Source organism: Pseudopodoces humilis, chromosome 7 (genome assembly GCF_049639895.1).
Source record: "Pseudopodoces humilis isolate 2021_Gansu_Grassland_sample_001 chromosome 7, ASM4963989v1, whole genome shotgun sequence".
In the NCBI taxonomy this organism is placed as follows: domain Eukaryota; kingdom Metazoa; phylum Chordata; class Aves; order Passeriformes; family Paridae; genus Pseudopodoces; species Pseudopodoces humilis.
The window spans coordinates 9,458,099-9,480,072 of record NC_142206.1 but is presented as its reverse complement, the minus strand read 5'-3'; the positions used below and the strand labels follow the sequence as shown (position 1 = coordinate 9,480,072).

The 21,974-nt window shown below is 39.3% G+C and overlaps 1 protein-coding gene across 7 annotated transcripts in view; it reads left to right on the top strand.

Moving 5' to 3' along the window:
* Positions 1-206: 206 nt before the first annotated feature.
* Positions 207-21,974, top strand: part of PPFIA1 (PPFI scaffold protein A1) — a 51,937-nt gene continuing 30,169 nt past the window's right edge. For 5 of the 7 annotated variants that reach the window (XM_088057221.1, XM_088057223.1, XM_005531780.3 and 2 more), the window contains exons 1-4: positions 207-1,109; positions 2,196-2,459; positions 20,866-20,967; positions 21,438-21,602. In XM_088057221.1, the coding sequence (XP_087913347.1) occupies positions 2,196-2,459; positions 20,866-20,967; positions 21,438-21,602 (531 nt within the window). In that variant the 5' untranslated portion in view covers positions 207-1,109. The remainder of the gene's footprint in view (positions 1,110-2,195; positions 2,460-20,865; positions 20,968-21,437; positions 21,603-21,974) is intronic. The other 2 variants (XM_088057225.1, XM_088057224.1) reach the window with 1 other exon arrangement.

Sequence of the window (21,974 nt, the reverse complement as noted above, 5' to 3'; positions counted from 1 at the left end):
CGGTACCGCCGGGCGGCCGGCACCACCCACCCGGCCTTAGCCGACCCCGCGCCGGCCACCACGGACGTGGAGGCGGCGGTGGCGGGCGGAGCCGGGCCCGGCCCGAGGGGTCCGTCCCGGCGCGGCGGAGTCCCCGCCGCTCGGTAGGGGCCGGAGCGAGGGCGGACTTGCCGGGGCCTTCGTGGCCGGGCTCGCTCCGCAGGGGCTGAGCGGAGCCCGGGCCGGCCGCGCTCCTGGCGCCGCTGGGCCCTCCGGCGGCGAGCGAGCGAGGCGAGGAGGGAGGCCCGGCCCGGTGCTCCCCGAGACGGGCGGGGGGAGCAGGAGAGCCCCGCGTCCTCCGCCTGCAGCTTTGTTAGCCGGGCCCTCCGCGGGGAACGGGAGCGGCGGGACCGGGCCGGTGCTCCCGGAGTTGCCAGGTCCTTTCTTTCCCCGCTCTCGGTTGCGGAGCATGGTCTGCGGGACTAGTGCAGAGGAAAACAACAGGTCTTGCTCCCTGCTCGCCTTCCAAAGCGACGCCAGCGCCTTGCTCTTGGGATTATAAATGTTTGAACTAAGACCTAGGGAACTGGAAGGAGAGGTTCCCGTTGGAATTAATAGAAGAGAAAAGAAGGGAGGCTTTTCCAAATCCTCTACAAGAAGGCTCGTGCTGTTTTCCCCTGCTGTCCGTACTCTGTTTAATAATGCGATTGTGACCTGAATGGAATTTATGAGCAATGAATTACTGAAGCTTGTTGCACCTCTGCATCGGACTACTTACTTTTTTTTTTTTTTTTTTTTTGGTCAGCACATGATTCCTTCATCCCAGCTGTTGCAGGACCTATGGGCCAGTAATAGAGGGATGGGAAGCTGAGACAGTTTATTTTCACATTCTTCTGTGCTGGAGACTTGGCGAGTTAGCTGAAGCTGCTGCTTTTTACTGGATCTGCTCTTTCCTCGGCAGGTTTATTTTTTTTTATGTGTTTCGATTAAACAGTCATTGGACTGGAGCTGGATGGGTGCTTTGCAATCCAAAATGTTTTGGGGGATAACAGAAAAGTGCTAAAACAGAGAACTGCTGCTGCAGGAAACCTGGGGCCTGTTTATCAAGACTTTTCGTTTTGTTGAGCAAGGTAAGTAACGTAGTGGTGAAAATTCAGGGCTTATCGTGATCATGCACGGAAATGTTACAAAGCACTTCTGACTGTTCTAAGTCTTTCAAGGGATTAAGAGCACCCACAGTAAGACTCAGAATGAATTGTTCTTTTAAAATTTTAAGATATGAATGTGAAATTTAAGGTTGAGAACCTGGTTTATGTTACCTGAGAGGTTGGGGGAGCTACTTCTCCTGATTTTGCCTTAAGTTCTTGTAAGTTTATGCTTTTGAGATAGGTTGCCTGAAGAGCTTTCCTGGTGGTTCAGTGTGCGGTAATTACACAAGTGGGTTTTTTCCATGTTTTTTAAAACCTTGATGCCTTAGCTCTGTTAGGGTCTCTCAAAGGTGCTCCCAGTTTAGTGTGCTCACTTCCAGTAGTGCAGTGCTCTCATTTGCATTGTGAACTGCATTCATCCTCCGCCTTTAATTATTTTTGCCTACCTTTACTTTTGCTGTCCACATTGACAGCTGCTACTACTTCATAATGAATTTTTTGCTTTTTTAATTCCTTTACATGTTTTTATCTCCCGGATTGGACTGTTTGGATTTTCCACTCGTTTACCATACATCACTTTCACCACCATAAGCCTTCTGCAGCCAACACAAGCTCAAAGTACTGTTGTAGATACAATCTTTGTACGTTTGAAGCAGTGGAAGAAGCAGATAACGATTCCCAGAATGTGCAGTGTAATCAGTTACTGGATGAAGTGTATAATTTTTGGTGTGAGGCTGCATACCTATCTTTGTGCTTTTTTTAAAAGATCTCAGCAGCACTTTACTCCTCACAAAAACATAAATCCATTTAAAGGAGGTCACAGTTTGAGATGTAGCTGCAAAAATCTGGTTTTGCAAGGAGTCATGAGATTCTCATTAAGAAGCGGAGCCTTGATTAGGTTGACTGTGTACCTTCTCTCCACTCTTAATGAAATAGTGGCAAGCACCAAGGTGCTGGCAACCTTTGCTGATGCTATCGTGGGGAGAGCTAAGGGCAGCACTCAGAGTTCCTGTTTAGATTTGCTTGATCGAAAATTCTGGCCTTTGTTGTATCTCGTTTTGTTTCAAGATGATGTGTGAGGTGATGCCAACCATCAGTGAGGCCGAGATTCCCGCCGGGGGAAATGGAGGCCACGGTTCAGGTTCCCCGTTGCAATCAGATGCTGATTCCCACTTCGAGCAGTTAATGGTGTCCATGCTGGAAGAAAGGGATCGCCTCCTAGAAACGCTGCGAGAAACTCAAGAGACGCTTGCCCTCACCCAGGGCAAGCTGCATGAGGTTGGCCATGAGAGGGATTCCTTGCAGAGGCAGCTCAATACTGCACTTCCACAGGTATGGACGTTTGGGAAGGAGGGGATTTTTCAATGATTCTTGCGTTCTTTGTGGTGTGTTGTTGGCTTTTTGTATGTTTGATGTGTTTGTATGTTTTGACGTACTGAAGAGTCAGGTTGTCTTCGGGGAAGATGACTCTGTCCTGGATCTGTTAGTGCTTGCTCACTTTGAGAAAGATGCAAAAGCAAGGAAAGCAGGGAAGAGCAGCCCTTTTCTTTCAGTCTGCTTTCCCAGTTTCTGGAATTTCCTTGGTTTAGCATAAACGTGGAATGGTATCTACATCCTTTTGTTCAATAGAACTTGATGGACTTTTTTCTGCACCTTGTACTTTTTAAATGCTATTTCTTAATTGCCTGATTCATTCATGTACCTAAGAATTAATACCTGGTCTAGTGGGAGGTGTCCCTGCCCATGGCAGGGGGTTGGAACTGGATGCACTTTAAGGACCTTACCAACCCAAACCATTCTGGGATTCTGTGAATCCCAAACAGACCATTCTGGGATTCTGTGAATCCCAGACAGACCATTCTGACACTATCACAGACTTTGATTTAAAAACTTGAAGACTGCTACCTTTTGAATGCATGCTAAGTTATCATGGCAACGTAGAAGTCTGAGTGTGTTGTTTAACCTGTTCAGTTACTTCTGAAAAGTTTGGATTTGGTTTTTGGAGGGTTTTTTTTTTTTTGGTTCTGCTAGGAGATCCTAATTAGTGCCTTGTGGAGTATGCACGTGGCCTGCAGTGTTAGGTTTGTTACGTAAGGAGCATAGTTAGGAAAGGTGATTGGTGTCCACAGAACTCGTTGGGTTTATCCATTCGAGTTAAAAATAATACAAATGGACTTTGAACGTGTTGAGAAGCATTTGGTTCTAGGCAAAGCAGGGGTTACTTTCAGGTATTGGTTAACTGTTGACAGCCTTGTGCTTTCTGGCATGGTGGTTGTTGTCCCAAACATGACACAATGATGCTTTTACAAGTATTCCCATATCCTTAAATATTGTAGTTACTGTTTATACCCTTTAAAACAGTGTTAAGTCCTCCTCTTTCACTGCTCTCATTATAATGTGATGACTGTATGACTCTCACTGTGGTAATTGGTGCCAGTAATTACTGAGGGATAGAAACGAAAATGTTACACCTGTTAATCTAGTTCTGTTATAATGATGAAAATCAGAAAGGAGATGTTTCCAACCTTTGCTGCTGCCCGTGTTAAATCATGTGCTGCAGGCAAAGATCATTTTTTGATTTTTTGTTGTAATAATTGTGGCTTCTCCTCATCCTCTATGTCACGTTTACTACACTAATGGAGGCCATTAACCGCTTGCATTACCTGCAACGTGTAAGACCTGAGTTTGTGGCTGACCAGAATCATCCCAGCTCTCAACTCTTCTGTTCCCCTTTTTCCTTTTTGGTTCTCAGCCTTCCTTCCTAAATCTAGGAGGCCACTTGCATGTAAACATCACTTTCTAAACATTTTGGAAAGATTAATAAACAGTTTCTCTTTTCAAGAATGCCATAATTGCATGGTTTCATGTGAAATCTATTGGAAAAGCAAGTCAGTTGAGGGGGAAATTTTACTACAGTTTTGTATAAACATACAGCAGCGTATGGATTTTTGTAGATTGCTGTTAGAAAATACTGTTTTCATGCTGTGGAACTGCTGTTTTTGTCCTCAGTGGTGCTTAGTTCAAGTGGTGCTTTCAAAAATCAGAAATACTTTCATTATTATTGCTACATCAGAAGTAGCTCTTGTATTGGACAGTTTTTGTTGTTGTTGTGGTAGAGTCAGTTCCTTCATGGGTGTAAATTTTTGATGAGGTGAAAAAGCTTTTTTTTAAAATTCTAATACATGTTCACTGTCAAAACTTTATGGTGAGTAATATTTGAAACTATTAGAACTTTTTCGTTCGTATTTCAAGCAGAGCATTCTTTTGAACTACTGCCTCAACCGACCCATTGTTTAGCTGTGGTTTTCAAAGAGGGTAAAGTCTTTAAATTTAATAAAATAACAGCTGTTATATTTTTTCAAAGAAGGAATAGTGTAGATTTTAATTTTTTTTAAATCATAGTAGTTGTTTTCAATTTAGTAGATCTGCAAGGTCAGTTTAACTGTACAAAGACCAGTGTAATTCATGAATTGCTAAATCACGCTGTAACCAAAGTATTACTTCTTTCTCAGGCTTGGCTTGTAACAAGTCTTTGTAGTTGATTTTAGACTACTTTATCTTAATGGGTATTGAATTGAATTGTTTCTATGTGCACTTTTCCTGTTTTAGCTGAAAACATCTTTAGCTGAACCAGACAGTTTTTAGACCATTCTGATGACTGATGGGAAGTCCTGGTCTAAATGCAGGAGTGCCAGATGGATTTCTTCCATACCAGAATTACCCTTCTAGTTTTGCTATGAAGAAACTCTATTTCTGATGGCATCCCTATGCTTAATTCCTTACATTCACTGAGTTTTCTGTGTATAAGAAAGAAGCTCATACTGGTGTGTATATAATTAATTTCAAAATGGCAAATCAGTATTTGCATCTCTTAGATTCTAAAAGTAAATGCAGTTTTTCCTGCAGCAGTGATGTAGATTTTGGGGTCACAGAGAAGCACACACTTAGTGTGGTGGGCAGCTGGGAATTTAAGGCATCAATTCTAGCTCCATAAACCTGGGACAGCTGTTTAGGGTAAGGCAGCTTTTGTGGATGTCTCAGTTACTGAGAGGAGAGCATTTTAGTCTTATATAGGTATGCTTTATCTCTTACACTTACTCAAAGTAAAGCTGACTTTTTCTGGGTTTTTAGTGTGGACAGCTGGAAGTGAAATACATCACCAGTGTCTTGATAAAATAACTGGATTCTTGGCAATGCTCTTTGTTTTCTGGGAGTTTCCTTCTATTACAGATTACCCCAATCAAACTGTACTCTAACCTTGGAAAATGAGCTTGAGGAAATCAAACTGCTGTGCTAGAGCTTAATTTTATTATTTCTATGATTTTTCACAGAAAAAAAAAGAACATTAGCTTTTTACTTGAAAAGCTTTATAACATAAATGCATTTAGTTATGATACTAATTGTGGCCTTTGTGGATGTAATGATGCCCTTTAAGTGCCTTTCAGAGTGCATTCTACAAAATTTGAGATTTTGTGCTTCAAATTTAATCTGTAAAATTGTATTTAAAGGTTAAATTTTGAAACTAAGGTAGATGAGGCCCAAATTACTACAGTTCTTGCTATTAAAGTGTTGCAGGCCAGGATTCATTTTGCTGATAGAATTTCATGTAAATGTTTTATGTAAATGAAAACATGATGCTTGTTTTGGATGGTGAAAAACAGAGTTTAATCTCCAGTGACTCTGGTGCCTATCACAAATAAAAGCACAGTCAGTGAATTCACAGCAGTTGGTATCAGGATGAAAATTTTAATACATATGTTAATTTTATAAGCTGATAAATACAATGAAAGTATGAAGCAACACATATTAAGCATATTAATCTTGCACCTCTGATATTTTGATCTTAAATTTATCATGCCTCATTTTTTTTCTGTAGAAGGTATGCAAAATAACTAATTGCTTTCTATCCATTGTAAATATTTTATCACTACTTCACACTTCAGTTAAAAATGGTGTGTGTCAGTTCATATTTGTATTCAGTGAAATTCAGGTATGTCCCTATAGAGTGAGGTTCCTTAGACAATCTCAGAAATAGTCAATACCTCGCACATAAGAAATATCAAAACACCTGGCCAAAAGACTGCCCTGGCATTGTTTTGAAATGATGGACTTAAGGATTTCGTTGCTATTTTCTCAGTAGTGGTATTTGGATTTCCTCCAGCCAGGTTTTGAGTAATACAGGATGTCATAGACATAGAAATGAGGTTTTGAATTGTACCTAATACGAAGAACACAGTGGCAGAAAAGACATTAAGCAAAGGCCTTGCCAGGCTCTGCAGCAGCTGGAATTTCCTCAGAACTTGAAGTACAGCTTCGTTTCCAGCATTCCCAGATGCTCAGCCCCGAGGTGCCATAGCTTGCACTTCTTACTCTGGCAGCAGCTGGTGCTGACTTCTGAATAATAGCCATTAATCTCAGCAGAGTGCCTAGGAATCCTGGAGGTGCCAAAGGGTTTCACATGGATGTCAGGGCAGGCACATCCTCCACTGCTCCTGCCCTATTCTGACAGCAAAGATGAACAGGACTCTTCCTGTTGTGTTTTCAGACATCTGTATTAAGTTTCAGTTGCTAAATCTTACTTAGCTCTTACTGTTAGTAGAACTGATTTGGCTTTACACTAGTTTTAAGTCAGACAGAGATTGGAGTTAACATTCAGAATTCTCACTGATTATCAATAAACCTCAGCTTCCCTAATATTTCTTTCTTTTCAAGACATAGAAACAGACACCTTTTGCTTTGAAGCTTCAAAGTATGAATTTATCTGAAATAATGCTCTATGTTTGGGCAAAAACTAGTAGTTACACTTCAATAATGCGCTGGAGCATATTGAGCACCGAGTCTCCAGAACTGGTTCTGTCTTCTTGGTTTCTCATGCGGATATGTTTGGGTTTGTTTATTGAAACATCCCCCCCCTGCCCAGCTGACATCTGTTTGTCTGTTGTTAGCTATTAGCTGTTTATACTGTGCTTTTAATTTAAGGTTTGCTTGATTATAAATAGTCCGTTTAGCTAGATTAAATTTGGAATTAATTTAGAGTTTCCTTGCATTTGAGGGTGAATTTTACTGCTGTTTAATTTGGGGTGAAATTTATTGCTGTTTTACTGCTGAATGATGTCCCATCCATCTCCTTAATTAGCAGATTTGGTGAAGTCCAAAACTAATTTTTTTATTTCCCTTAGATTATTTGTAGGAAGAATGTTTTGGTGTCTGCACAGAAACGCTTTGCATTTGGTTTTGGTAGTGGATGAGGCCCTGACACAGGAGCTACTGATTATTTTTCCCTAGTCTTGTGCTACTGTGGACAGATGTCTGACAGTGGGTTTAGTAATGCTTGGGGTGCTCTAGTCTAACCCATAGCCTAAAAACAGTCTATATATGGTGAAATGAGCTATAATCAAAACAAAGTATTTAAAATACATATTTAGAACCAGGTGAACATAACATGTATGCTTTCATCAGTGCTAGCTTGCCTGTAGCCTCTGGTACAACAGGTAGTGTCTTTTGGTATTTAGAGAATTCTTCCTCTGTTACCTTTAATTTTTTTCCTCCATTCTTCTTTAAGAGTATAACTAAAAAGTGCTTTGAAGATGTTTAGTAAGACTTGAAGATTCAATGTTGCTATATAATTACAATTCCAGGGGAAAAAACCAACTAAGACCCTTGGCTTTTTCTTTTTTTTTAAGATAAATATGAATTAAGAACACAATCCCCTCCCCTCTTACAAATTCTTAGTGTTTTAATGTCCACTGGCCTGAGACTTTGTTTTATCCTTTATATTTAGGAGAGTTGAATGTTGGTTTCGTTTACTGTAGGTTTTGATCATAGAATTAGGAGGACACATTGTGTTTTAATATACACAGGCCCCTTACAGTTAAGAGTGTCGTCAGAGACCTTGAATTTTTGGAAAGAACATTTTAAGTGCCTATTAGTAATTTTTTTTCCACCTCTTCCTAAGTTAGCATTGCATCTCCAAACTGCATGAATATACTTCAGAATTGAATTTTGGAATTTATTTTTTAGTTTTCCACTTTTAAAGGAATATGACAGAGGTCTTGGTGTAAGATGCTTGTGGCAATTTAGGCAGCTTAAGTCACTTAAAGTCTGTAAGGTTCTCTGGTATCTGTTGACACATATTAGAAAATACTCACCATAATCTCTTGCTACAAATATTGAGAAGAGATAAATTGTGTTATATGTGTCAGGTAATCTGGATGCTCATAACTTTTCAAGTGTCTTTTTTTGTAATCCTGCCTGTGGATTTCCCAAGTGTAAATGTAATGCAATTCTTGTCAGGAAAAATGTTTTCACATTCTCTGGGCTGAAAGAAGAATTATTCTTTTGCTACTGAATGGAGTGAATTTTTTATTCAACTTGACTTTTTCACAGAGGCACAGGGAAATAATGTTTCCAAAACTAGGAAACTCCAGATGATTGTGTAGGGAGCTGAATCCATATCTGTAGGTCACTTGAGGTTGCTCTGGGAGTTTGGATACTTAGAATTGGAGGAGTGTGATTACAAGTCCAAGTAAATGCTCACTTTTATTCGGATGTGTTTTCCTCTAAGCTGATGTGAGTAGCTGGTTCCCTTGGTTTTTGCCTGTGACCTTTATCTGTTTCAGACTTGACCTTTGTTTTCATGTAAGCTCTACTGAAAATCAGTTCCTTTTCTTCTGATCAGCCTGACAAGACTCTGTGGCCTGTTCCTGCAGTGGCTGGAGCTGCAGCATTTTTCAAAAGAGAAGCTTTGTTGCTTAATCTTCTCTTTTGCTGCTCTACAGTAGCCTTGAACTTTGCTCTTGTGTTTATGCTCCTGTCTACTGAGGATATGGTTTTTGAGGATGGTAATGGAGATCTTAACAGAAATATAATTTTGGTTGGATCTGAAATATGCCATGGTTATTGGTGGATATATGAATAAGAACAGTCAACATATTCCTGTAATTCATCTGTGTTCTGGTTATGTTTTCAGAAAGAGAAATATCTAGAATTAGTCTTTTGTTTTACGAATTCTGTGAAGTGCACCAGGGTTCAAGTCCAGGCTGGATGGAGCTCTGAGCAAGCTGGTCTAGGGGAAGGTGTCCCTGCCATGGCAGAGGTGAACTTTAAGGTCCCTTCCAACTCAAATCATTCTAGGATTCTATGATTCCTTAATGAAAAGATCCTTACATGAACAGTATTGAGCATAATCAGATATCTTCAGCACAGATTTTAAACAAGGATTTGTTTAAAGGGCCACTTGGAAAAAAGCTTGAAAAATTTGATTTGCAACCTTTTGAGTTTTGTTAAGAAGAAAAATGAACTTCCTTTTAGAAAACAAGCATTTTTAGAGGCACGTTTACCTTTTATATAGAATTGCAGGGTAGACTATCTGGTAAAAATGTGTGAAGCATGGAGATCGTTAAACACTGTACTGTTGAGAGATTTTCTTTTCCTACCACAAATTTACAGAACAGTGCACAGTATAAGGATTTAATTATATAAGCCTATGGAGCTGAGTAATTTACATAGGTAAAAAAGCCAAACAAAACAAAGCCACCTTAAGATGTGCAGTTTAAATGAAGAATTTCTGTGTTGGCCTGTACAAAGTTGAGTCTGGTTTGATGTATGGTTGAAAGATCTGTGAATGTTCATGTAAAGAAACTACCTTGCAGTTGATGAAGTCTATTGATCATTGTATTCAACTGACAATGTTCAGTGCTGAGAAATGGAGTTTATTTTGAATTACTTGAAAAGGAATTTTGGCCACCAAAATCCTTGGTATAAAAGCTAAATGTTCTTCATTGTGGAGAGAGCTCACTCAATAAAGAGGATCATAAATTCCTGTTTTTTTATTGGTACTATATCCATGATTATCTCCATAAATAGTGAGCACTTTTATTAAATTATTTTTGAATATTCAAGCACAGCCATGAAAAGGAAGGGGGAGATCTCAAGGTGTTAATTTGCTCATTTGCTTTACAGAATGATTGATATGAAAGTTTTTTCAATGTGCAGCCCCAAATTATCTTAAAAAAGAAAACTGGGAAAAAAGGGAGTTTTGTACATATCTGAAGGGACTGCTGTCTTGATCAGTGATAGGGTTTAAACTGTGGATTTGTGGATTTGAGTTGTGGATTCTCAATTGTCCTATGTGAGCCTGTCACAATTATTTAACAATATAAACTTTTGCCAGTAGAATGTTAGAGTCAAAACGCTCATTTTCTTTGCATTCCTATCCACAGTTGGGAAATCTGTGGGCTGAATATGCTGGGAGTCATGAGACTCTGTTAACCTTGCTGAACTAATAGTACCAGACCTAAATTCTGTGCTTAGTTGCTGTGCTTATAGTGTAGCTTGTGTTTGTGGATTTGCTGTTCCCAGTGGGAAGCTGGACTCTGTAATTTTATATAGTTTAAGGTTCTGTTGTGTAGTTTATTTAAAGTCCAGAATGCATCTCATATTTGAGTCTCTTGCTTCTACTCTCGTTTAAGATGTGGACTGCTTTGGAAACCCAGAAGTAAAAGAAACGTCTGATCCAAATTAAAAATGAATAGATTCTCTTGTTAAGAGTTCTTCAGTTAATGTAATGTGGATATAAAGAATGATGTTGCACCCAGGAGACCCAAAGCTGGAAGAGCAGAGCCCATGTGGAGTGGGATATTGGATGTATGGGTGAATCTGGTTGGGCTTTCCAAATTTTTATGCCTGTGTAAGGCATAACTCCTAATTTCAACTTATCCTTTCAAAGCTCTATTTACTGTAGTACCATTTTGGGGAATGACCAAAATTTAGATAATTTCATATAAGGGTTTAGATAATTTCAGGGATGCCTTAGGATACATACCACTGTGAATCTTTTTGTTATTCTTGGGTAATGTATTTTTCATACAGCATGACCACCTTTTTGTAGTTCATGGGAAAAGGCTTGAAAGGTCATAACATTCTTTTAGCCTTATGTTAAAGAGCACGAGGCAGGTGCATCCAGTAATTTACTTTTTAAAACATGCTGCTTGAGTTTTCAGAATGTCTTTGGAGGGTGTGGTTCTACACCATTACCTTCCAAAAGTTGAGTCTTTGTCTCAAGAAATCTGGAATTACTTTGCTTCATTTAAAGTGGAAATGGAACAGCCTTTTAGGATTTTCTGTCCTTTTCCCCTCCCAGGGTCTCTTTTATGTTGATAGTGACGTTGGTGTAGCTCTAATCCCACTGGAGCTACAAATTACTAGTATAAGCCTCTCCTGATTTTTGTACAATGATTATAAAAGATTAAGTATTGGAAAGGAGAGGAGGAGAAATGGGCCAAGCATTTCTTTTGTCTGAATAGAGTAGGAGGCTGCAGGGCTTCCCTGTTGCATTCTTTCCCTTGGTTTTAGTCCAGTGTGGATAGGAGTTTCACAGGTTCCCCAGCAACTGTCTTTCACTTCAGCATTTATTAGAGGTAAACACCATATTGACAGCCTGCCCCTGTCTTTTATTAGTTAATTTATTTTTAATTTATTACTTATTGATTGATATTTTATTCCTTTGCGTTATAGCTTTGCTCATCTCCCTGGTTTCCTTCTGCTGTCTGGGTTCTGGTAGTCATCAAGTTTAGAACTGTTCATTATGGATTTTTTTTTGTGGTAGACAAAAAAATTACTTTGAACTTTAAAAAGAAGCTTTAACCCACCCCCTAAAACAGCTCTTCAATGTTCAGTATATGTTGCTGATTTTTTCCTGTTTTTTTCTGTGTTTAGATAGCAGACATGTTTGTTGTAGGACCTGTGACTGTGCTTTTTATGTGTGGACTTTGGAATTTCTTTGTTTTGGAGTATTTGCTAAAATGGAGCAACTTTTTCATGGAATGGTCTAGTAGAATTTATTCAGAATGTCACAGATTTGGACATATTTAGCTTCAGCTTGCCCAATAAATCCACTCAGCCTGTAAACTAGGGTGACAGAGTACAGAGAAGTAGGAAAAAACAAAATGTGAAGAGCCGGTAAGTCGAATTTCCTGCTGAAGGCATGTATCTGTCCTCAGTGAGTATTACTTGCTTAAACAAGTTTGAAATTATAAGACTGAAGTGTTCATCACTTGGCAAAAATAATAAATACATGTATATAATAGGAGAGCACTGTGGGGGAAGTACATGCTGGTGCTTGTTTAATGAGGGTGGCTTGGCCAGCCTTATTCAGATATTCCCAAGCATTCCCTCTTAACAAAGTGTGAAAAATGTACTTTTCAGCTGCTAGCCACAGAATGAAAGCTGGCAACCAGAGGCCAAGATGAATGATTAGAATAGGGCAGGGCCTCAGCTTCTGCTCACAGTTTTTGCAAGCAGGAGTATCTTGTCACTGAAATAATTGTGCATGATAGGTCTTGTCCTGGGTCTGTTTGTAAAAAACTGTGCAGTATTACTCATGTAGTATGACTAGAATGTAGTATGTAGGGTTAAATAATTTTTTAATTCATAAGAGTCATAGGAATTTAATATTTAATGCCAGCTGAGCCAGAATTGTGCTGTTTATAGTGAGTGCAGTATGTTTGGAGTTAATGCGCAGAAAAATATTTTCTTCTAGTCCAAGTAAGCTTACAATTCAGTGTTGTTAGCAACTTAAAAGATCTTGCTGCAGCTGTTTAGTTTGCGGAATGGGGGTCCCAGGAAAATTACAGAGCTTCTTAAATCTTCTTAGTATATCTTGCAGTTCTACAGTTTGGCATCCCCAAGGAGGATTGCAAGCTGTTCCATCCAGCATGGAATCCCAAGAAATCTTGACCAGCTTTGTGTGAGGAGAAACTTCAGTGAAATCCCTCTACTGTCATATTAAAGATGGAGTGGTTTTGTCCTGTATCTTGTCAAACTGGTAATGCAAGATTCTTGCTCTTTAATTAAGTACAAGTATATTCTCCTTTTGCCATGATTGGTATGGGTGTGGGTAGGTTTCTTCACTGACATAAACTCCAAAAATGGAGATGCCTAAAGCTACACCTAATTTGTGCTGCTGCTTTACTGTATTAGTTCCTAATCAAAATAGACTAGGCTGGGGATGCAGCAATGTGGTAACTTGGATTGTGAAACCCCTTAGAATTCACTGATTCAGAGTGTCACTGAGAGGTGCCTATTTTTCTAACTTCCCCAAGTATTGTAGCCTTATTCTGCATTAAATTAAGCTGTTATTCTGGAATCTTGAGGGTTGGAGTGGTATGGTATTGGAAAGAATTACTTTGTTATCAACTGTTCTCAGCAATTACTGCTCTGCAAAAAGCAGCCATCCCAAGTTGAAAAGCCTGTTTTTCAACGATGACTAAAGTTTTCCTGATGCATATTTTAGCTGATTTGGACATTTTTTTCAAGGAAAACAAGTTCGGTACGGTTCTGAATACTTCTGTGCCTTCTCGGCCCTTTCAGGGGGCCTATTCCTGTACACTGAGGAGCAGCCAAGGTGGAACTCTTTGCGTAGCCATACCACAGTGAAGTGATTAGAAGGTTTTCTGCTACCGTTGCATATGAATAGATGCCAAGTTTCAGGCAAGTCTGAAGGCTGCTTCTGCATTTCCTGTGCATGCTGTTGTAATGCTTCAGGTTTTGAACTTCCTTACTCAGAAGATCCATGGTGTTGCCTGAATAGAGGCAAAATTTCATAAGTATTTTTACAAAGACAACTGAAGAAAATAACTTAAAACTGGTATTTCAAGTTAGTGCTCAGTATGTTCATGTCTTGTTAATCCTCTGTGCGTTCTGCTAACTTGCACTGTTTGCCCCCTCAATTGAGTATTTGGAGAAAACCCTGGGGAGAAAGCCAGGTGCTTTGGTAGAGTTTTTCACTGGTTGATTTGATATGCACCTGTAGCTTTAAAAGGGATTTAAAAGGCTGGCATAAAAACGGGTTGTGTCTGCTTTGGGTAAATTGATCACCCTGTTCGATCTACCCTGCTTTGAACAAGCTGTGTTGATTTGTCAGGGCTGGTGAAAAGGTTAATAAAATATTTGATTCTGAAATTACAGATTCTGAATGTTTTGATGATCCCAAGGCTGGTTACTCTACCGAAGAGGCAGAGCAAACTGCAGGTTTTAATAGGAGTGACTGGATGAGGTTTCCTGACTTGTTTAAACAACTTCATGTTCCCTTTGCTTAGTTTCTCAGACTACAGAGCAGTTGCATGATGCAGCTGTGACTTGGTTTTGCCTTGCAGCACATGAGCGGCAAACAGGCTTGTAGGGACCATGTGTTGTCACACGTGTGACTTGTGTTCCCTGTGCTGGATGGATGGAGGTCTGGGTGTAACGGCGGAGCCTGGGAGGTTGCCCTGTGTCCCTTCAGTCCAAAGCAGTGTGTGATCAGGGAGCACTGGCTCTCCAGTGATGCACAAAGATCTGGTTTTGCACAAGGCTTTGCCCCTGTCGTTGTGTACATAACAGCACTGTTCTGCTGCATTTAGGGAAAATTGGATGCAGGAGGCCAGGCAGTAAGGGTTCTGGTAGTCCAACTTTGGACAGGCTGTAGTAAATTATTCCAGTGCACTGTGCACAAGGGTTTGGAGGCTCCTGCTCCAGACTTTGCTGCTGTGTGTGTGACGTCTCAGATTCGTGTGGTGAAAGGAAAACCTCTCATTGTCAGAGGAGCAAGAGGCTGGATCCAGGTTTGGGTACGGGTATTTTACCCCCTGCACCCCACATAGGACACGTCCGAAATGTGTTGGATTGGGGAAGGGCAGTTACAGGGAGGAGAACGTGGAGCTGACATGTTTCTACCTCTCTTTTCCTTCTGCTCCCACATTCCTTTTGCCAAGCTGCCAAATTCTACCTTTCTCCATTTATGTCTCCTTGTGCTTCTGGAAGCTCCCAGCGCTGAAGTCTGGATTTTGTGCTTTGTAGTTCAGGCTCAGGGAACACTGTGCATAAATTCAGGCAACTCACTCAGGATGGTAACTGGGAACCTACTTATTGCCATGGAGACTTGGGCTTGCTATACGCTTTTCTGTTGTGCTTTTTGCATACGTTTGGTACCTGCTGGCTGTGAGCGAGGAGTCCTTTGGCTCTTGGCTTGTCAAGTGCCAGGCAGTTGATTCTGTTTCCAGCTCCAAAGTGGACAGGGAACAGCGAGAGTTTCATTCCAGAGCAATAACATTATGCAACTGTAAACACGTTAAAACTTAATTGCCTGTTTAGGATTGAGCAGCGTTAATGACAGAGCCTAGATAGGTCAGTCCAAGAGGGACACTTGAAGGAGAGCTGCTAAAAAAGAGGACTGGAATAAGAAGAGACTCAGGTTTTGTATTGATCACTGGCTGGCAGCTGTCAACAATTTCACTTGAGTGTTTTCATGCAGTATTACAGTTTTTGATAAAGGAGGAAAAAAAAATTTTTTTTTCAAAGAAAAAATTTATGGATTTTTGAGAGTTAACCAAAGGTGGTATTAAACCTTTTCTATAGCTCAGTGCCCCTATTTGGAAGGGGAGAATTTTTTTTGACAACTCAGTTTTGGTGTTTGTCTTTTGAGTTATAAAACATCTTATGCATACACAGAATAGGAAATAGGAAAGGAGGCCAATACACTAATTATATAATGAGCTCCAGTGTGTTCTCACTCTGGTGGGTAGTTAGCTCCACTTGGAAAAACAGCTACTTTGAGCATGAAAAGCCTTTCAGTGTTCCAAAACACAAGAATTTGACGTATCCATGTTTTAGTATTACTTGAAATATTCTCCTACACTCTGTTTTAAGTTCTGGGGGTTTAGCGAACAAAAGATAAACTTGTTTCATAGAATTGATTCTGTTAATGTTTGAAATAAGTTTTATGTTTCTAGGTTAGTCAATTCAGGCTGCTTGATACTTACTGGAAATTATTTTCATGAGATAAAAAGGAAAATATCTTTATTTGCACACTCTAGGCTGATTTTTCTCTTTCCCATTAGCACATGTCAGAGATATGGAAAGGTTGAGAGCAACGTGTTTTCCTACATGGAACAGGCAGAGCATAATATGTGGTGTATAACTAGGTTTTTTTTCCAAGGCTGGATTTAATGGTGAAAACAAGTCAGTTCTCCTCAGTTCTAACTCTTGATACCTTGAACTGTTTCATAATTTCAAAGTTCTGATTCTTAGCCTAAAGAATCCCAAAACAAACCTATGACTTAATAGGTGTGAAAATTTGCTTGCTAGGAACTTTCAAATGTGTTTGGGCTCTTGGTCACCGTGTGCTACCTAAACCACTTAGGTTTAAAGTGAATTGACTGTGAAATACCCGAGAAATAAGCCTAGTTATTTAATTTTTCTTTGCTTGTTTTGTTTTAGACTGTATATTCACCATTTCCACACAGTCATCCTTTGGAATAATTGTGGTTTATATGTAGTACAAACATCTTGATAGAAACTGATCTCAAATCCCATTGGTTTTCACCCCTGATGTCCTGCACTTTTCCCAGTTGTTCTTTTCCTGCTCTCTTCAGCTGCTCAGATTTGTGAGTGGCTTGCTTGATATTCAGTCTACAGACCAGAATGATAACAGTAAACCAAAATATCACTTGGAGATTAAAAGATAAATTCCAATCATGTATTTCAGTCAGATGTTCCTAAAGATGCAGCAGTCACAACTTCATCTTTCTATTGCCTGAAGTTACTACTTACTTTAATAGTATTTGATGAATTTAAAATGTTTCTCTTTTTAAATTACATGTATTTTCATAATTTACATAAATTTTCTGGCTGTGTGGTTGCTTGTAATTCATGATTACTTGTGCATTCAAGTGACATTGTATTTTCTTGTGGAATAAGGTTTTTTTGGGGTTTTTTTGCTTGGTCAAATTCCAAATAAATTTAGTTATTTGTAGAGCATCCCTAATACACAACTTATATTAACAGTCTTTCAGGAACTACCTCTGTTTCTTTCAAGTGCTTCCCCCTGGGTTAAATACTATTTTCCTGTCGTGTAACATTTATTGGTCTGTGATGTGCTGTCTGCGAGACCTATGAGTTATGTTTATAATGAACATGAAGGAAACCTGTTCCCTGAAAGCTGGAATGTTCCTGGATTGAGATCGTGGAAGTTCCCAAGTGTGTCAGCTCAGCACTAATGGATCCAGCTTTAGAAGAATGTTTATATTGTGGCGTCTAAATACTGAAGATTGAAGGTCAGCTCTGAAGGTTGAAGTAGAAGAAATGCTATTGCTTTAAAAAAATCCTGGAGCTTGGGAACAAAAAAAAGCCCAGAAAATGTATTACTGAACCAACTTACTTGCTCAATGTGGCTTTTGGTTGAGAATATTTATTTCTGGCAGCAAGAGTGACGTGTTTGGAATGATTCAGTTGGGTCAGAAAGTTACTTTCTTCAGTAAGCATTTCAGTTAAGTGTAGAGTATGGGTGTTTGCCAGAATGTTCTAGCAGGGAATATTTCCCTGGTAAATTCAGCACTCTCCCACCAATTCATGTGAGTGCTCTGAAGTGCTTTTTGTGAGTTTCATTCTTGTCAGTCCCCAGTGCTGTGTATTTATTATTTTGATGGCAGCCAGAAACAGAGCAGAACTTCATTCTGTTGCTCTCAGTCTTCTTAATTACAGAAAAGTAACACGGCTTTGTGGACAAGTGGGAAAGTTTCACAGGATTCTTTCCTTTTTCTTTTAATTCTTTTTACATTCATCTAATGCCAAGGAAAAAATTATGAGACAACTCCAAATTTTTTGCGATTATAAAACTGCAAATAGTTTCTCTGCTTTTGAACTACTTAATGAAATCACAAATTTTCTCCCACTGAAGGTAAGTATTAAAACTAGAAAGGACAAGTCTTTTGGCAGTGTCAACTGAAACTAAGGACGTTCAAATGTTCTTTCTTAGGCAGCTCATGGGACTCGAAGCAACTCTATTTTGTCAAAACAAACAGCAATGGAGGTGTTATGCAATGCCAGCAATCCCTGTCAGTGTTTATGCAGCAGCAGTATAAATTCCTGTGTGCACTCTTGTTCTGGGTCATGTGACAGTGTGATGGTTCATGTCACAATTGGGATCTATTTGTCCTACAATTTAAATTTACAAAGGAATATACAGTGGACTGCAACTCTTTGTCCTAAAATCATCTGAAGCGTGAATAACCTTCCTTTCAAATATACAGCTGGTTTTCACATGGGGACACTCATACAGATAAAAAGATATATATTGATGCTATGTAGTGATTTGAAGTTGAAGAAGGATGATGGGACAGAGTCTGGTAGTCCTTGCTGTGCTCTGCGTCCTGTTCTCAAGACTTGAGATAGAGGCTGGGACAATGGAAAACTTCCCATGTCAGGCCAGCGTCATCCGGAGAATTGGGCAATATTGATGTTTCTAAATGTTGATGTTGTAATTTTTAAGGTTTTTAAAAATACTCATATTATTATTAATTTGGAAGGAGAAACACACCAAGAAAGTAAGTTCATACCAAGCTCTTCTCAGTAGTACATAATTATCTAATCTGTAAAGATAAACAGGGACTGCCAGTGAAAAATGACAGCTTCGGTTTCTGGTTTACCTGAGTTCATGTGAGAGCAAAAGGGGAGCATGCTGCCAATTCACTGGGAGTCCTGGAAGCTCCCACCGGTGGGATGTTGAAGGTGCAGGAAAAGCTTAGATCTGAAGGAGCATTCTGCTGGGAAAGCTCTTAGCAGAGTCAATATTTCTGTCAGCTCCAGTGAAGCATGAAGTAAGTTTTCCTCTTGGATTACCTTGCACTAAGGACCCTTTTGTAATTTGTTTTATGTGTGTAAAAATTCTGGTAGCTGTATTTACAGACCAGGTTGTTTCAGAAGTATTTCCTGGCCATTTTGAAAATAATAGGCCATTTTTTTTTTTTTTAATGCAAATGAAAGACTGCAGTGAAATATATGAATGTAATTATTGTGTTAGAGAAATAAAATAATTTAGCAGTTGAGAAGGGAAAATAAATTAAGATGAATTAAGAATAAATATATTAAGATGTTTTGCAGTTTTTTGCTGATTTAGCAAGGGGACTGAAACTTTTATCCATTGAGTTGGTTTTGATTTAGGAAGAGGGATTGTAGGGATGGATTCTGCATCAGATGGTGGTGGTGCTGTCTTGTTCACTGCAACTTTTAAAAGTCTGATATGTTAGTAATTCCAGAGGAGTTCACTCCAGATGTATATTTTACAACATATTTTTTTTGTGTTTTCAGTCATGTGTATATTTTGGAATAAAGTTTACCAAATGAATATTGGAAATTGCAGTGTCTTTTGAGCTGTGCCTGCTTATTTTAGCTGTGTGTTTGAATTTGCAGATGTGCTTAGTATAATTAATTGATTGATGTGGCCTTTTGTTTTTAAGCATGTGCATTCTGTCACTTTGAATTTTGCTGCAAAACAGCTCCATCTTAAGCTTTCACTTGATATGCAGCTGACTGATAAGCAGTGGATCTTGCAGAGTTTGGAAAAAGTAGAGAAGCAGCAATTGTGTCTCCACTTAGCTGGCTATTTGTGTTCACCTTGTCCTGCTAATCACCAGTTCAGCTGTACAAATACATTGTTTATTAGGCAAGATTCTTTTTAATGAATATTTTCCTTATTTTGGACAACAGAAAGGAGTGTTATTTACTAGAATTTCGATGTTTTCTTATCCATGTGTTTCCGACGCGTTCACTGGCCACTGTAGTGACTGAGGCATATTTATTTTCACATTTTAAGTTGCATAGACAAGACCTGAGGGTTGCATTCTTGCAAGGCTCTTTTCTAAAGGATGGGCTTGTTCACATTCATACTGTCAATTCTCATTTTCAGTGTGGTTCAGATTAGAATTTAAATTTTGCCAGAGTAGATAAAGTTATGCTTTGTGTTTGCTTCTAAATGTGGTGTATAGTTGTACCTTTCGTTCTATTCAGGGTATGCTCCCTGAGTTGACAGAACATTTAAATGTCTTTAATATTAAGTATTTTTAGTGAGGCTGTTAATAGGGAGGGGAAATGGTTTAGGCTGCAGTAGCTCTTGCAGATGTTAGTACAATCATTTCCTAACAGAAACCCCAAACTGTAGGAGGATATTCTTTCATATTGGCTGTGTTCACTGCATTAATAAGCATGCAGTAAGTGATGTGAGTTAGCTCCATTCCTGTTCCCAGATGACACTTCACTCTGCACTATATCACTTTGGTTGGGTTTTGTTTGGTGAAATCTTTATTGAATTTGAAGGGTGAGCCTTGTAAGGGCTTGAGCCCCCAGGCTCAGCTTTCAGAAAATTCTGATTCTAGTCCTCAGAGATTTCTAGCAGGACTGTAGGGAAAGGGCTGCTTCATTCCCTTTTGTGAGACTGGGAGGAAGGCATGAATGAAATTCCTGTATTTAGCTGTATTCTGGTACATGTCAGGATTATGCATTATTGCTCACAATTAAATACTGACTTGAAATTTATCATGTTTGTTGGTTTCCTTATTTTGCTATGCTTAGCACTCTGTTTTTTCCTGTGTTCCTCAGCGGTTGTTAGAAAAACCCAACAAACCGAAACACACAAAGCTAACAACTCGAAACGGCAACGAAGTGTGTTACAAATATTACTTTCCCTTACCAGGGAAACCCCAACTCATTACCTTGAGACACAAACAAGTTTTGAAAGTCTTGGTCAAACATCTTTTGTCTTTAAAGTTGGCAGCATAAAGGTTTTAAGTGTTTGATTAGCATGACTATACAGTTATATTGGCTTTGCACGTCTGAAATTAATGCTTCAAGGAACTATCAGGTGTTCATATGAATCCACTGTGTCGTGATACTTGATGTGCTTATAATTCTGTCTGGTTTGTTCCAGGAATTTGCAGCGCTCACCAAAGAGCTGAATGTATGCAGGGAGCAGCTGCTTGAAAGGGAAGAAGAAATTGCTGAGCTGAAAGCAGAAAGAAATAATACGAGGGTCAGTTCCTTGTCTTCTCCAAGCTTACCGTTGTTAAAGCATCCAGCTACAGGGAGGAAAACAATTTGAAAAGCTAAAAGTATTTTTTTCCTTGATCTTTGTACATGAATCCCCGTAGAAGTGCAAATGTGTGTGTGTTGATTGAGAGGGTTTGACAGCTTGTGCACAGCTCCAAATGCTGCTGTGCAGAATCAGGAAAAGCTTGTAAGACTGCACTGCTATCTGCTATCCAGATTTCTTGTTAAAGTTTTGTAATCCTGCAGCTCTGGGATCAGAGGAGCAGAGTGGGCAGGTTGTGGTGATCTGTTTGAGCAGCTTACACTACTAATAAGCTGAAATGTTGAAAACAAGTCCTTATGCTTGAAGTTTAGATCTGTAACCTGATGTTCTAGGAGGCAAAGTTTTCTGCAGCTGTAGATAATAGGAATAAACATTGATAATTTTTTATTTTTCTTTTTCTTTTGCTTTAGCTATTACTGGAACATTTGGAGTGTCTTGTCTCCAGGCATGAGCGATCCCTCAGGATGACTGTTGTGAAGAGGCAAGCTCAGTCTCCAGCAGGAGTTTCTAGTGAAGTAGAAGTTCTCAAAGCACTAAAATCTTTATTTGAGCACCACAAAGCCCTTGATGAAAAGGTAATGAAGTATTATACCTAGTATCTTCCCATCCTCTTTGCTTTGAGTGGGCCAGGCAGTTTTTGTGCTGAAGTTGTACAAATCTCTGCAGTGTAACTACATTAATAACTACTCTCCTGAATTAAGATGCTGCACTTAACTAAAGCAAGGTGCTATGGTTTAGTCAAGCACTTCATTAACTGTGTTAATATAAACTCAGCATGGTTCAGGAGCAATATATTTTCTGTAGGAATGCATACAGATGCTTACCTGTACAACATCAGGATTTATCCTTTTGATTATCTAATACAAGAAATGGACTAGAGAGAAGAGGAGGATAGAAATCTGAATTAAAAAAACTCCTCCCTTCAGCTGTGCCTGATATTAGCAGCA